This window comes from Heteronotia binoei, chromosome 8 (genome assembly GCF_032191835.1).
Source record: "Heteronotia binoei isolate CCM8104 ecotype False Entrance Well chromosome 8, APGP_CSIRO_Hbin_v1, whole genome shotgun sequence".
Taxonomy (NCBI): Eukaryota; Metazoa; Chordata; class Lepidosauria; order Squamata; family Gekkonidae; genus Heteronotia; species Heteronotia binoei.
In genome coordinates, this window is record NC_083230.1 from 101,570,342 (window position 1) to 101,587,042 (window position 16,701).

A 16,701-nucleotide genomic window follows, 5' to 3' on the forward strand; every position below is an offset into this window, starting at 1 on the left:
GTCTTGCTTGTGGGTCTTATAGGGGCCTTCTGGAGGCCTGATCCATTCCATGGGCCACACCCCAGTATAGTCTATAGGATGCACCATGTAACCAATCAGATTTATCTGCATGATGTCATCAGAAAACTGATTCAGAGTGAGGCCAATACTTCTTGCCCTGAATTGGCTTACCAATGACACAATACCATCAATTCAGCATGTCAGCAGGTGATGTTGCACTCACCCTGAATAGATATCAGGAAAAGAAGAGTAGAGCTGTCTCTCTGCAAATTCTGTTTGTGGCCTCCCTGAAAAATCTCCAGATAGAGAATATTTTTGACACAAGGTGACAGTGTTCATTGAAAGCACTCACCCAGCCTGGCCCAGCCCAAATTGGACACCAGCCTGGCCCAGCCCAAATTGGACACCAGCCTGAAAAGAAAAGAAAAATTCTAGAGAAACTCAACTTTAATTTGAAAAACATATTTCTGGCTTTTGTGATTGCATGGAGCTTCCTCGTTCTGCTGCTTTGTTCAGCAGATATAGAATAAATTATTCCAAACAAGGAAATACGTGTAAATATTCTTGTGCATAATTTATACAGGTTGCAGGATTTGTGTTTCCTTTGCACAGAATGTAGACACTAGGCATAAATGTTTGATATTTTCCAAATCATAAACTCATCCCTGGTTGCAGTAGATCCAAGTAATGCTGGAAATTATGTCTGGCAGGCCTGGGACCTGTACAGAATTGCAGGAGAAGGGAACAAGCTGGAACCCTTTCATTCCCTCCTCCCCCAGCTCTCATCCTTCCTTTCTGTTTTTCATCCCTTTCAACTGAATCCCAGCAGCAACTCTTGCCCCCTGGAGCACATTTCACGAGGCCATTTTAAAAGCCCCCCCCCCCCCCCCCAAAAAAATTGGTTTATTTACAAAGGCATATTTTTCAGCATATTTTGCAAACCCACTGAGTATATAGAGGCCCCTACCTTCTCTGTGGGTGGCCTGATTCTGCAGCTTTTACCATCTGTACAGAAGCCTGTCTGGTTACTACTAGATAATGCAGTATAGAGTAATGTGTATATATTTATGTGTGTGCTCTTACATGTGCATTGCATGTGTGTGCATAGGGTATGCATTCTCCACCCTGTTTCTCTGCCTGTATCTAGTTGCTTTCTTCTGTTTTGCCTTACTTCCATATCTCACATTCTTCTCTCCTGTTGCTGTACTTTTCTTGATTTCCTCTCTCCATTCATTTGATGGTTTCCCCCTTGCTTCCAGGGGAGTTGGAGAAACAACATGGGGCAAAGAATCTTTCCTTAAGGAGCAACGGAGCTCAGATGGAAACACAATCCAAACAAGGATCTCCAACAGGTTAGAGTCTTCTCTGGGTCTTCACTTTTCAGCCAGAAGATTAATTTATTCATTTACTTCATTTGTCCTGAGTGGGAACCCAAAGCAGTTTCCTTTCTTCGATTTATCTTCACAACACTGGGAGGCTATCAGTGTGTGACTAGCCCATGTTGTGTGCACTGCATACTGTAGTTCCAGGAAACTGCAGAAACTATGGTAAAACCATAGAGTTTCTGGCTTGGAGCATCAGTGGGTAAAAAGGGCTGCCAACGGGAGGCTTCCTGCCATAGTGAGGAGCCTGGTTACCCCATACTCCACTAAATGGTTGATAGGGATGTTATAAAATCTTGTTAATTACTTTCATGCAAAAACTATTTGTGGTAGGCACTAATTTAGAAGAGGTGATCACACATGAGGGAAGTCTTTTCTAAGAAGGTGTCAGGTCATATGTTTATAATCTAAAAGCAAGAAAAGTGTGCTTTCCCCCCATATGTGTAAATTCAATAAATTAATTATCGATTAATTGATAAAACTCATGCAGATATTTGTGGGGGTTTTTGATTGGGTGAAGCCCCTGTTTGGTAGAAATTCTTGCCTTAAGGTGTTTTCCTTCCCATAACTGAAGAAGGGATTTGTTTGGGTTTTCAGCCAAAAAAGATTTGGGGGAGAAGATCCCGGACAGCACAGTGGAGGTAAGTAGAATGCAGAGCAGCTGAGGTAAGTAATTCTCCCTCACTTCAGCTCTTCTTACATTCTCTGTTGTTTCTTTTCTCAGGTTTTAATCAATGCCTCCCCAGCCAGACTGACAATTTTACCAATTTCCAGAGATACAATAAAAAGTTACTGCTAGGACGGGTAATACAATTTTCAAATCCAGATTAAACTTCAAAGCATTTTTTTCAAGCCGTTTCTATAACTGTTAACACATCCTTCATGGAGCGAGTGCCCGAACTCTGGAGACTAACCTGCTCCGTCCTCATCCCTCACCCCAACACACTTTCAGGAGAAATCAGAGACGCAGCTGAGATGAACTCCCCTGAGAGGCCTTTCCCCTTTGCTAAAACTTAACTGCTGTGATCTTTCCCTCATAGGCTGTTCTGCCTCAATGTCTATCGCCTCAGTTGAGGCCTAGAACGTATTCACTGTGATTCTTCATGGAAGCTTAGGCTAAACATTTGCCAACTGAGGGAGGGGGTTTGAGGGAACTTTATTCCTTGAGAGTAAGGACTCTGTTCTAGGAGTCCTTCTACATATCCCATCTCCACAGGTAAACTCATCTGCGAGAAATCTCCAGACTATTTCATTCACCCTGGCTTTTTTGTCCTCTCCCCTCCCCAGGCTCTTTCACCTAGCAAATACCTCCATTTATCTCTGCCTCCATCTCCCTGCAGGTGTTATTTCCCAAGGGAGCAGGTGCTGCAGCTCTCCACTAATATCCATTTCCTTAAAAAAACCTCCATTTCTAGACTGGCACCTAGCCCTGTTACCTTTCAGATACTCTTCTCAGTTACTGCTTTTTGGGCCTCTGTTCTCTGAGGCTGTTTACCCCACAGCTTTCTTTTCCATGGCCTGTTGGAAAAAATCCATACCTGAAGGTCCGCTCATGAAGATGTGTTTCACAGGAGCTAATTCATTATCCTGCTACTCCTGCTAATGGAGAAGAGGAACAGACATTTCTAAGGCCTCACACACACCTTTTGGCTCACAGACATTTCTTCTTTGTGAAGGAGTTTTCACTTCAGGGATGTAGAATTCTAAGGAGGCAAATAAGGACACTTCACTATTCTCTGTTCATTGGGGGAATTCCCAAACCAAGCAGATATCCCTCACACCTGTCATTTGTACTCCATGGAAGAGGTCTTTTTCTTCCCATTTCTAATCCCCCCTCACTTCCCAGATGTGCCCTTCTGGAACATTCTAGGACTGTGTCTATTGCCCTGTAGGGATCTCCATGCCACTTTAGTTCCTGCTTTCAAACTGAGATTGGGAAACCCCAAAAATGTTCTCTGTGAAGAAACATCTTCTTCCTCCCCTCTCCCTCCTCTTATTCCTCAGCAGAAGCGAGCATCTCCCTTTTCTCTGAGATTACCTGATCTGCTGCCATTTCATCAAATTTCCTTTTCTCCTCAATCATTGTACAAGCTGGATGGATACTTTTTCTTCCTCTTTTTGGCATATGTAAAAACCATCTCCTTTCACTTGCAAACCATCAAGTGGATCAGAACAAGCTGCAAGTTGGCTGAACTATGTCAAATTTCTGCTTTTTCTAGTTTTTTTTTTTTTTTTGTAAACAGATTAGTGAATCATATGTGCACCTTCCTGCTCAAAAAGACAGGAGCTGGGAAGAGCTCAAGTCTTTCTCTGAGCGTTAGCAAGTCTCATCTTTTTTTTTTCCTTTGCAAATATGTGCAACCTCAATTATCCTTCCCTCTTTCTGCCCTATTGGTCTACAGATGATGCAAGACCTCCTTGGAGCTCCAATCATAGAGCAGAGCTCCACTGGAAAAGGCCTGACAGAGCATACAAGAGAGTCCTTTTCTCTAGTTGTTTTCAATCACAGACAAAAACTACGAGGGGCGGGGGGGGGCAAGGAAATGTGACAGGAAGAAAAAAGAGCAGCCCAAATAATAAGACCATTCTTGTTGGCTTGAGAGGTGGTATCTCAAGCCATCCAACTGCCTATGCCACCTCAGCTGAAATATCTCTCTCTCTCACTTGCTCTGAGTTCCACTATCAGATTGTGTCTGCTTAATCTGGATAGTTGAGGTTGTGCTGTATGTGGAAACAGCATCACCGCCTTTGCTATGTGGAGATCTTTATTTCTTCTAGAAGGACGTTTTCAGGTTAACGATTCTGGGGTGGGGTAGAGATGGATTGTGGAAAGAGACAGGTGTGTTGGCAGGGTTTGTGGGACCAGAATGCTTAGAAGAAAGGCCACTGATGCTTAAGGGTGGGCCGAGGCTTATTGGGGACAAGCGATGGATGGAGGAGGTGGGTTGAAGGGCAGCCAGCAGCAGTAGACGGGAAGAAGTCTTGTAACATTTAATGCTTCTTTGACTGTTTCTAAACTAGGTGTCAATTCACAACAGGCTTCAAACGTACCAGCACAACTCCGTCCCGGGGCTCGAGACTGGAATGCAGCCCAGCACGCATCCTAACATGCCACGAGAGAGGCTGGAGACAGCATTGGTGCCCTCTTACCCTGCCTCTGCAGGGACGCTTGTACAGTGCCAGCAGATTGTCAAAGTCATAGTCTTGGACAAGCCGTGCCTCGCTCGAATGGAGCCGGCCCTCAACCAGACTCTGACGCGCTACGTCTCCTCTGATTCCTGCAGCTCCACCCCATTGCGCGGTCTAGGCAGTGGGCTCCAAGGGACCCCAGTGAAAATCATCCATCAGCCCCCACTTCCGCCGCCGCCGCCACCCTACAACCACCCGCACCAAACCTGCCCCCCGAGCTCCTTGCTTGAGAAGCGCAGGTACTCCAGCGGCTCACGCAGTCTAGTGTAGCAGCTCCACCAGCACTGGCCAAAAAAAAAAAACAGCACAGACTTAACCCTGGGACCCTTTTCTGTCTTCAAAGAAAATCTAGTTTGTGATTTATTTTTTAGTATAAAAAAAAAAGTGAGAGAAGCAAAAACAAAGCAAAAAAATATTATTACATTATGTACTACGAACATACCTAATTCCTCCTTATTTCTCTTGAAATGATTCTGTTTGCAAGGAGCTCATCTGTAGAAACTGTCTGAGAGCTCAAGAAGATGTTTCCTGCCCAGCCATCCAGCACATGCTTGCACGCAAACAACATGCCATTCCTTTGCCGCCATTATTTTGTTGTGCTTCTCCATTCTGTGCTTTGTGTCTTTAGTTCTGTCCATTTCCCATCTATCCATCTCTCTCTCTCTTTCTCCCTCTGCCCTTCCATTTTCAGCTTCCCAGTGAGTCTTACCATTACCACAGGTTTCTGACCAAAACAGACTTTACTTACCTTTCTGGGGGCATGGACTTTCAGTAGTCCACCTTGTTGGGGCTGAGGAGCCGCCGCCTTTGCTGCCACTGCCGCCGCCACTACAGCTTGCTAAGTTGGAGCTGAAACCTTGTGCCACTTGCCACGCTTTTTCCTCATTGCCTTTTAGGGAGGGGGCATCCCCCTTATTCTTGTGCAGCTGTGGAAAGAGATTGTCAGAGAGAGAAAGCTAAAAAGAGAAAGAGTGCTCCTCTCTATCCTGTACTGCGGCGGAATGCAAAGATGGCCTCACCTTGGACATTACAACCTTCTCTGCAGTTACATTAAAGTGTCGTGCTGAGAAAGCTCTGCTGGGTACCAGCAGATTACATCACTTGTAAATAAACACCTTTTCTGGTTGAATGTGTATGGACTACGCCCGCCGAGAGAAACACCAGATGGTTCTGGTAAAGTCAGGGTAAGGGGAATGATATGATCTAGAAATCTTCCTGGCATGGCCACTTGCCTAAATTAATAACTTCAAAAGACTGTCCCTTTCTGTTATTTTTTAATCTTAGTCAATTGATTTATATTCCACCACTCGTCCAACATCAGGTCCAGCAATGGACTGACAAAACAGAGTAAAACAACAACTTTATGCAGGATTAATTGGGTAGAAAGGTGGAGGTTCCCAAAACCTGGCAGTCTCTTGCTGTTTTCCTCTTTCACCCTCAGCTAATTTTTGTACTTCCTTGTCACAGGATTCTGTATCGCTGGTACACAAACCTTGTTCAGGAGCCTCTCCCCCTCAAAAAACCACCTTTGACTAGGTCTGTATGTCTTGGGGAGAGAAATTGAGGTAATAATACAATAATACCTACAGTACATTCTTGCCATAGTCATCATGATACCAGTGTATATATTTTCAAAGAGATCCTAGGTTTGCTTTTCCATTCTCATGTTCCTTCCTCAGTAATTTTTTTCTGGTTCTACTGACTAGTTTCTGTAACTGATTTATCTGTCAAATTGTTATGCTGCCCTTTCTACAAGGCACACAAGCTTTCATTCTCCTTTCCCCGTTTTATACCAAAAATGATACTATGAGGTAGGTTTAGTTGTCAGTCTTCTCCTGGCTATAGGCGGGGCATGGGGGGTAGGGTTGGCAGATCCTAAGGCTGCCAAGCCCCTGGTCCAGCAGAGGTTCCCCCACCTGGGAGGTTACCAACCCACCGGCCCACATTGGGTCGGTGGGGGGAACTTCCCCCGGTGTCGCCTGCATGATGATGTCACCCAGAAGTGACATCGCACCAGCGATGTCGCATAGTGGCCACTCTAGGCATTTCTGGGAAAACTCTATGGTTTTCCCAGATGCTCTAGCCATTAGGGAGGGGAAGCTATATGGTACAATAGGTACCATAGAGTTTTTCCCGCCCAAATGGCTAGAGCGTCCGGGAAAACCATAGAGTTTTCCCAGAAGAGTGGTTGCCGCACAATGTCACCTGCATGATGATGTCACTTCCTGGTGATGTCATCGCGCTGCGTGCACAAAAAGAGTCCTGTGCCAGAGGCAGCGAGGGACTTTGCAACCCTAGCAGATCCAGGCAGGGAAATTCCTTGAGATTTGGGGGCTGGAGCTTCCAAAGCATCCGTTTTCTCCAAGGAAACTGACCTTCGTAACCTGGAGATGACCTGTCTTTCCAGGGGTTCCTCAGGGCCCACCTGGAGGCTGGCATCCCTAGGTTAGGTCAAGAGAGAATGACTGTCCCAAGGTCTCCATGGGACGCGAATCCAAATATCCAAAAGTATAGACCAACTCTCTTAACCACTGGCTTGTCTACTTAGAGAGCTGTCATCCTGAATCATTAATATGTTTACAGAGGCAGAGAAATATGCCTTATTTTCAGAGGTTTTTTGTAGCAGGAACTCCTTTGCATCTTGGCTACATCAGGGGGCTGTGGCCTAATATGCAAAGGAGTTCCTGCTACAAAAAAGCTCTGCTTATTTGTTTGTGTAAACATTCATCTCCCACCTTTCATCATGCTTCAAGGTGGCTTACAATAATAGTTAAAAACAGTTTCAGTTTAAAACCAGAAATAAAATAGCAACCCCAACAGTCAGGACAATTATGATTTCCCCCTCTCCTTCATTAGTATCTCTAATACAGTGGAATGAAATGTTACTTAAGATGAACAGAAGAGAAGCAAAGTAGCCTAGTCGTGTCTAATACTGAATTAAATGAAGGGGCTGGTGTCTTAGAGAAGCCAGTCATGGAAGCACAAGCCTATAACAGAGGTTGATTCCCTTGTATTTTAGGCTTGCCTGCTCTTCACAAACAAACTCTCACCAAGAAAAGAAAAAAAAACCCAGTGAGGTGGGTTGGGAATTCTGGTGGGAGGAGATGAAAGCAGAGCTCTGCTTCTTGTTGTTATCGGAGATGCTGACGTGCAAAAAGATTGTATTAAAGTGGGCTACTGTTGTATTTTTAGAAAAAAAAAATATCTCCCCACTCATGAGGGAGGAGCAGTATTAATTAGCTTAAGGGCTTTGCTCTTGCTCATTCTATCTCCCTACGCAGCTTAAGAAGATCAACTTTAGGATTTGGAAATAGGGCAGAGCAAGTTTTATCTCATTTATTTGTTTAGAAAGAAGAAAATGTGTTGGTTCTTTGCTTTGTGAGCAAGACAAAACTCAGGCATCAGCTGGTGTTGAAGCAGCATCTGGGAATAATAGCAAGAGGGCTGCGCCTACATAGGTGCTTCAAATTAGACAGCACTGGGCTAACCAGAGTGAATTTACCTCAGTTAGTTGCTAGCAGCAATTTTGTACTCTTGGCCTTCATTTTGGCTTTTTCCTCCACCTTCCAGCCCTGTTGGACTAATTAGATGAACAAGGCCTAACAAATACTCCAAGGTCTTCTGTGTCAGGGGCTATGGTACAGTGAATGTTCAGAGTCTTCTTTAAAAGCGTGCAGAAATGGCACTGTTACCAATTTTAAAACACTTCACTTGGAACACATGAAGCGGTATTATACTGAGGCAGACAGGGTTGCCAATCCCCAGTTGGGGGAAGGGGATCCCCTGGTTTGAGGCTCTCCTCTCACTATCAGAAAGCAGGGAGGGGGGGGGTTGTTTGAATGTCCATTGGATATTCCATTATATCCTATGGAGACCGTTCCCCATAAGATATAATGGAGAATTGTTCTGTGGGTATCTGTGATTCTGGGGGGGGGGCTGCTTTTTGAGAAGAGGTACCAAATTTTCAGCATAGCACCTGGGGGGTCCAATTCTATGAGCCCCAAAAGAAGGTGTCCCATCCCCCATTATTTCCAATGGAGGGAAGGCATTTAAAAGGAGAGTCATCCCTTTAAATGTAATGGCCAGAACTCCCTTTGGAGTTCAGTCATTCTTGTCACAATCTGGCTCCTGGCTCCACCCCCAAAGCCCTCAGATATTTCCCAAGTTGGACCTGGCAACCCTCGAGTCAGACCACTGGATTATCAAGGTCAGGATGACATCACTTCCAGTATTGTCTACTCTGACTGGCATAGAGAGACCAGGTCTCCCATTTCAGTGGAAGAAGTGGGAAGCCTCCTAATCTCCCTATTTGTTGCCCTCCATCCAACTGAAGGCCAGCAGGAGAAATTTAAAAAATACTCAGATGGGACATCACATTGCTGGCATGACATCGTGCATTATTAAAGATAGAATTAGTAGGCACACTGATGAGCAAAAGCTACTGAGGAAGAATCAGCATGGATTCTGTAAGGGAAAATCCTGTCTCACTAATCTTTTGGGATTCTTTGAGGGGATGAACAAATATGTGGACAAAGGTCCAAAAAACTTTTGATAAAGTTCCTCATCAAAGGCTCCTAAGTAAACTCAGATAAGACAATGCGTTCTGTTGTGGATTAAAAGCTAGTTAATTAACAGAAAACAACGTGTGCGTATAAATGGGCAGTTTTCACAGCAGAAGGTGATAAGCAGTAGGGTAGCTCAGTGTTCAGTGCTTTGTAACTTGTTCATTAATGATTCAGAGTTGAGAGTAAGCATTGAAGCAGCTAAGTTTGCAGATGACCCTAAGTTGTTCAAGGAGACAGGGAAGACGAACCATGGATGACTGAGGTGGTCCAGAGGGACCTGCTGAGGCTGGGCAAGTAGGCGTCTACATGGCAAATGAGGTTCAATGTGGGCATGTGCAAAGTAATGCACATTGGAGCCCAAAATCCTAACTATAAATATACCGTATTTTGGTGGGGTTCAAACTGACAGTAACTGATCAGGAGAGAGATTTTGGAGTCACAGTAGACACTGAAGTTGACTCAGGGTGTGACTGCTAGTAAAAAGGCAAATGCTTTGCTGGGGATTATTAGGAAGGGGACTGAAAACAAATCAGCCAGTATTATAATGCCCCTGTGTAAATCAATGGTGTGGCTTTCTTTGGAATACTGTGTACAGTTCTGGTCACTGCACCTCAAAAAAGATATTATAGCATTGGAAAGAGTGCAGAAAAGGGCAACTAAAATGATTAAGAGAATGGAACACCTTTCCTATGAAGAAAGGTTAGAGGTTAAGGATCTTTAGCTTGGAGAAATTATAATTGAGGGGTGACATAATAGAGGTTTACAAAATTATGCATGGAATAAAGAAGGCACAGAAAAAAGTACTTTTCTCCCTTTCTCACAATACAAGAACTCGTGGCCATTCAATGAAATTAATGAGCAGTAGTCTTGGAACAGATAAAAGAAAGTACTTCTTCACCCAAAGAGTGATTAATACATGGAATTCACTTCCACAGGATGTGATGGTGGCTACAAACATAGACAACTTCAAGAGAGGATTAGATAAACATGGAGCAGAGGTACATCAGTGGCTATTAGGGAAAAGGTATAGATGGAACGCTATGTCTGGGGCAGTGGGGCTCTGTATTCTTGGTGCTGGTGGGGGGGGCAACAGTGGGAGGGCTTCTGGAGTTCTAGCCCTGTCTTTATGACCCAGTTTTCTGAGAATGTTGTTGTCGTCTTCTTCTTTTCCAGAAGGAATTTATCTTTCAACAGAGTGCATTAGTAAAGCAATGGACAGCTTGTGTGTTTGGATACATGTAGAGTATAATCCAATTTAGTTAACACGAAGTGGCAAAAAACCCTTCACTTAAATAATTTGAGGAAATAATTGGGGTGTGTTTTTTAATAAAGTATTTATGAAGTTTTGTTAGACGAGAGATCAGCAGCATTAATAATACATTCAGGAGGACGTGAGAGTATTCAATCATGGAAACTTGACCTGAAATTCTGATCTCTTCTCCTTCCTACTCCTGTTTAATCTAGAATGCAAAATGTGTTGGGACTCAAAACTGCCTGGATTTCACACCCCAAGAACTGGAACGTTTGTCTCTGCTACTACTTTGTGGCGATGGAGTGAATCTCAACACTTCTCCAGAGACACTAGTATTAATATATCATTATGGCTGTCGCTTGGTTAAAGAAATCCTAGCCAGTTCCATGAGTTTTTACTGATCAATTGATTGTCAGTTAAACTGCTATAAAATGACATATTAAAAACTTAAACATTTTACAGAAAATAGCATTCTTTGCTTTTAGGCGATGTACGCAGGCTGTACTCTCTTAAAAGAGGTGCCCCTCCTTGTGATGCACACATGGGAGGGAATGCCTTTTCTAAGATGGCACTTGCCACATGCCATTTTGATAAGTATTTGTATTAAAATAATTTAAAATGTTTAAAATTTGCTGCTTGAGTAATTGGGTATCATTTTAATTAATCAAAAATTAATTAAATCAACTCAACCAGTTAATTGACTGAATATTGTATCCCTGATGGTTATTGTTTTAACGTATTCTAAGACTGTGCCCTGGGAATGAAATGTTCCAGACCTGAGTATTGACTGTCTTAAACCCCACCCTGCCTAAAATGAGGCTCTACGAAATCAGTATCTTACCTACCTAGCAGTATTGAACCTGAAATTGTTGAGAGCTGTTTGCTGGGATCCAGCATTCTGGTATTTTACAAGAGGAAGCCGGAATATAAGTGTATTTCTCTAAGAACCAGAACAAGCCTGAGCCATTTTTGTGGCTAAATACAGGGGTAAAATTCTAGCAGGAGATCCTTTGCATATTAGGCTACACACCCCTGATGTAGCCAATCCTCCAAGAGCTTACAAGGCTCTTTTTTGTAAGCTCTTGGAGGATTGGCTACATCAGGGGTGTGTGGCCTAATATGCAAAGCAGCTCCTGCTAGAATTCCACCTCAGGCTAAATATATATATGTACATGCAAACCAATGGTAATCTGCTATGGCTGATGTCTGGAGAGGACCAATCCAATATATAAGCGTATATAGGAAATACCAGAATACCAGCCATGGTGCAGGATTGTGTCAGGATTTGGACTGAGCATTTTTAATAGCAGGACTTATTTTAAATGGTTCTAGGTAAATTCAAAACATTATTTTCAGCTATTTAATATATCCCCCCCCCCCAAGACTTTGTTTTTAAAAAAAATGTTTCACCACAAGCAAATGTGTCCATGTTTTAGGACTTGCAAGGAAAGTTATGTCCTAGAAATGCTTTGAGGTCTAAGTTCGTATTTTATATATATAGCAATATAGCAACAAATCCCATTGCTGTTTAACCTCTTGAGGTATCCATGCTATATAGTTTTCCTTGGAGTTTCTTGAAGGCAATACCAAATTATTTAATTAAATTCATGTTAATTGAGATCCATTAGGGCCTTGCAAAGGGCCTGTTCAATTAGATGTTGCAAGAGATTCATACCAAAGCAGTCCTAGATAAGCAACCACGTTAATCCCCATCTTTAGTTTTCTGCCATTGGAGAGATGATAGATTGAACCATATTAATTTTCAAGTCCTGATGTGCCCCATGCAATGCATGATGTTATTGTCCAATACAGTTCACCAAAACAGACAACATCCCCTCCCCGCCCCCAAGTGATGAGAATAACGGACTTCCCAGTCAAGCATCTGCAAGCTAAATAGTGTTGCTCATTTTTTGCTGTGATCTTCAGTTCTTTTGCATTCAAAACAAGACAAAGCAATAGTTTTCTCCGACAATAAATGTATTTCCTGTTTCCTAGTGGAGAAAGAATATTCAATACATTTTTATCCTCCACTGTGCTCAGGAGGTACAATTTTTCCTTAAGAACAATCTGGTGAGGAAAGAGTGCAGGGTCTAAAGTCATCCCAATGAGTTTCTCGGTGGAGTAGGGATTCGAACTTCTGTCTTCCTAGCCCTACTCTGGCACCCCAGTCTTCACACCAGACAAGGCTCTCATGACCACTGTGTAATGTAAGCAGGGTTTTTCTTCTTTGTAGCAGGAACTCCACCGCATATTAGCCTACACCCCCCTGATGTAGCCAATCCTCCAAGATCTTACAGTAGGCCCTGTAAGAAGAGCCCTGTAAGCTCTTGGAGGATTGGCTATATCAGAGGTGTGTGGCCTAATATGCAAAGGAGTTCCTGTTACCAAAAAAAAAGGCCTGAATGTAAGCCATCAACCAAGGCTAGAATATGATTCGACAACCTAGCCAATTAAGCCCCAAAGAACATTGGATAATACCTTCTAATATGTTGTTGAAGGCTTTCATGGCCAGAGTCCATTGGTTGTTGTAGATTTTCCAGACTGTGTGGCCATGGTCTTATCATTGTCAGGTCAGGTCTCACACAGCCTGGAAAATCTACAACCAAAACACCTTCTAACTTCAACACAACACAGTCAACATACACAAATAAGACCCACCATCTGGTTTTATTTGTACGTAAACTGGCATACAAATGAAAACACTACTCTGTGATTTATAGATATATCTTAACCTTCAGTTCCACTTAAGAAAATATCTATAGGTACAGGGAGCAATCAAGTAGCAACCGATTTATGGCAACCCCACCATGGGGGATTTAAGGCAAGCAATGAGCAGAGGTGGTCTGCTGTTGTCTTCATCTGCATAGCAATTGCTGTCTCCTTTGGTGGGCTCCCATCCAAGTACTAACCAGGGCCAACCCTGCTTAAATTCAGACTAAACTGGCCTCTCTAGGCTGTTAAGAAAACCCCTACCCTTAGATTAAGGACTAGCTAGAATAGCCAGATAAACATTTCCAAAATTCTGCCTTTTAAAATGGGTAGTGGGTGCATGGTTTTACATCACCCTGCATATTATGTTCCTTCTGCAATAAATCCAGCAATTAGGACAGAACTTGGTGATACTTATTCTCAAGCAGGGCCAGCATGCCAGCTAGGTGATGTTTGGCCATTGCCTAGGGTGGTGGCCCTTGGGAGGTGCCAAACTGGGTGCCCCCACATCACTCGTGGCAGCAGGAATATGGACAAGGCCAGCACAGAACTGCCCGTCTAGCCCTGCTGGAATGCACCAAGTGCTCCTCCATCTACCCAGCCCTGTTTGGCTCCCTCACCAGTGTGGTGGTGGCAGCAGCAGCAGCTGGGGGAGAGGGCACCAGAAGCTGCCATGTAGGTGGGGTAATGGTGGCAGGGCCCCAGCCTGGCTTTGCCTGTGGGTGGGGGAGAGGAAGGTCCCAGCCCAGCGGGTGGGCAGGACAGGAAGTCAGGGCGGAGGGACTGTCAGCAGAGGTGGAGGCCAGTGGGATGGGGTGGGGCCTCACCTAGGGTGCCAAAAAGCGTGGTGCTGGTCCTGTTCTCAAGTAATGCCTGTTACACTGCAGCACCTCTTTAGTCACACTACACAGACACAACACACAGCTGGCTCAGCAGCTGTAAAAACTGCACTTGTGAATTGCAATGTCTGAAACAACAAATGCCTACCTGGTTCTGTGAGGTTATGATGCTCTGTAATAAATACTTCTTTTATTTAAACAGCACCCTTTAATGAAGGCTTAAAATGGTCTTAGGTCTCATTTTCTCTCCCTAAAACAATTCTGCAAGGTGAGTACCGATCTCTAGCAAAGAATTCTCAGCACCTTCACTAGACTACAGTTCTCAGGACTTGCAGGGGGAGACTGGGGGGAAGCGAGTGACAATAAGTGTCTAATACTAAACAGAGTTATACCCTTCAAAGTCAATCAGTCAATGATCCTAGCAGGATATAACTGCTATGGATTGCATGGTTTGACTGGTTTAAACTTAATATGCTTGTAGCATAGGTAAAACTTTAGGATTATTCCGGTTGATATACCCTACCAGCAATCCATCTTAAACAGTACAGTCAGTCATAAACAAAGGAGGATCTCCAGAGACTTGAATGGTAGAATCCTCCCCCTTTTTTCCTGGGGTCCTTGAAGCAGGGATCTGGGCAGTCATATTTAAAACATCTAAGTAAAACGTGGGCTCAGTTGTTGAATTTTCATCCCTTTTTGTCCCTGTCATATATGTAGGGATGAAACCTGCGTTTCTTACCATTATGTGGGGTTTCAGTGCAGGAGGTGGGAAGTGTTATTTCAGCTAGTTCTAGTACCAGCTCATACTGGCCCACATTTACTGTGGTTATTGCTTTGCTCTAGACTCCTACAGAGACATGCTTACGAATGCATCTTCCTCTTTGCTGCTCCTATGTGCTCCTAACCATGCAAAAAACCCATAACATAACATCATCTTTTTCTTCTAGAGAGAAAGCTTCTACATTAGTCACAGGTGGCACAAAGGGAACCTGAAAAGTGCCATCATGTCCCAGCTAACTTATGGCAACTCCATGAAGTTCCATCTTGTGTTTTCAAGGCAAGAGATAAGCAGAGGTGGTTTCCCGTAGCAGCCCCAGTCTTCCTTGGAGGCCTCCCATCCACCTCTGAACAGCTCAGGCTAGGCTAGGCTATTTAAGCTGCTAACAGATCTTGCTCCACAGTAAATAGTGTCTCTTTTTATTATTCCCAAATTATTCATTTGGGAAGTTTAGTTTTATCCCACTTTTCTCCCCTAAGGGGCCCAACCTACTTACAGTTAGTACCGTTGCTTTGAATCAATTTTTGGTGGAAGTTTATGGGATCTCTAAAACACACAGCGCCCCAAGATTTCTGAAACAACTGCCTGCCAGGAAGATTCTACCTTTAAAAAGGGGTGGGGGGATTGTCGGTGTATGCAGGAAGAACTGTGTTGCGTCTCATTGCTGTACTAGGCCATCCTAGTATGTTCCTTCTGCTGTAACCCACCACCAAAGCCAGAGCCTAAGACTGTTGGTCGTTGTTCTCAAGTGATGTCCGTAATTCTCTAGCGGCTGATTAGCCACTGTGTCTGCATCACTCCTTAACAGCCGCACCTAGGTCAGAAGCTTTAATGATCTCTTCATTTTCATTTTCTTTGCACTCGGTTATCACTTGGCACATCCCACCGAAATGTGGTCATCGCACTGAAATGTGGTCATTCTCCACGACCAGAAAACAAAAGATGTGGTCATCCTCCATGACCAGAAAACAAAAAGATGTTACTTACCTATGTGTGTAGGCTATTCAAGAGCACCTGTATGTCCATCTGTCTGTACCTGTTTCCTGCTGTACATATTCTCAAGAGAAGCTTTCTATGGGGAACAGTGATGTGCTCACATCTAGCAAAGATTCCAAATGGCTAATATTTTGTAACAAAATAGACAAGATGTATTTTATCTGTTCAATTAATAGAGTTTTAGAAATTATATTGAGATATGTCACTTGTGCAAATATGTCTTCTTTGCCTCGGCCACCTTCAGAGTTTCGTCCTTCCTGCCCCATTGCACTACCTGCCTCAACATGCCACTAAAAATGTCTCAGCTCATGCAAAATTTTCAGACACGTATTTGGAGGGTGGGTGTGAAGAATCTCCTCAAGCAAAACCTGAGGGGAATTCTGAGGAAAGTCTAAAGAGTTTTGATAAATCCAGTACATATCCTTGGATGCTGTTCAGGACATCTCTAGATTGTTGTTTGACTTTGCCTAAATCTGCTTCCTCACTTTCATCTTGTTGCTATTCTGGGTATTTTTGAAATAAGAGACTGGTCAACACCGTAAAATGGCTACAACATTAGCTGGAGTCAATTACAATGTTGATAAGATGTGTGCCCTATGATGGGTGCTCTCTGAAGGAACAAGGGAAGGGGTCCTCATGGGGTCTTTTGAGTCACCTCCTACTTCACTGAGGTGGAGGAAAGCCAGGCTTTGGAGAATGTGATGATCTACCAAAAGAGCTAATGGCCATTAAGAAAGCCATTGATGAGTGGCATGGCATACTGAAGAAAATATGGTGCCCCAGATGGAGATGGCTCCACCAGACTCAGTTCACTGATTGCCTTTCACAGGAGCATTCGTATCAGCAAAGGGCTCTTTAAGCTTTTCCTTCCCAGCATGCAAGCAGAAGCAGCTCTCTAGTAAATTGTTCCAGGTTTTGAAAATCCCCTTAGTGCATATTTACCAGCATCTGTAGAAAGGTTATGTAGGTATCCTTTCATGGCTTACAGTGA

General features: G+C 43.7%; 1 protein-coding gene and 1 long non-coding RNA gene across 8 annotated transcripts in view; one reads left to right on the forward strand and one right to left on the reverse strand.

The window, feature by feature from the left end:
* The window catches only part of IQSEC3 (IQ motif and Sec7 domain ArfGEF 3), a 268,326-nt gene extending 262,626 nt beyond the window's left edge, over positions 1-5,700 (forward strand). For 2 of the 7 annotated variants that reach the window (XM_060245739.1, XM_060245740.1), the window contains exons 12-14: positions 1,260-1,352; positions 1,980-2,023; positions 4,404-5,700. In XM_060245739.1, coding sequence (XP_060101722.1) covers positions 1,260-1,352; positions 1,980-2,023; positions 4,404-4,841 — 575 coding nt within the window. In that variant the 3' untranslated portion in view covers positions 4,842-5,700. Of the gene's footprint in view, positions 1-1,259; positions 1,353-1,979; positions 2,024-2,106; positions 2,637-4,403 lie in introns of those variants that run through there. The other 5 variants (XM_060245741.1, XM_060245742.1, XM_060245746.1 and 2 more) reach the window with 5 other exon arrangements.
* A 9,929-nt stretch (positions 5,701-15,629) lies between these two features.
* Positions 15,630-15,823, reverse strand: LOC132575913 (uncharacterized). Its single transcript, XR_009555712.1, has 2 exons — positions 15,702-15,823; positions 15,630-15,667 (listed from the first exon to the last, which is right to left on the reverse strand). It is a non-coding gene; the product is annotated as an uncharacterized LOC132575913 (long non-coding RNA).
* Between the last annotated feature and the right edge of the window lie 878 nt (positions 15,824-16,701).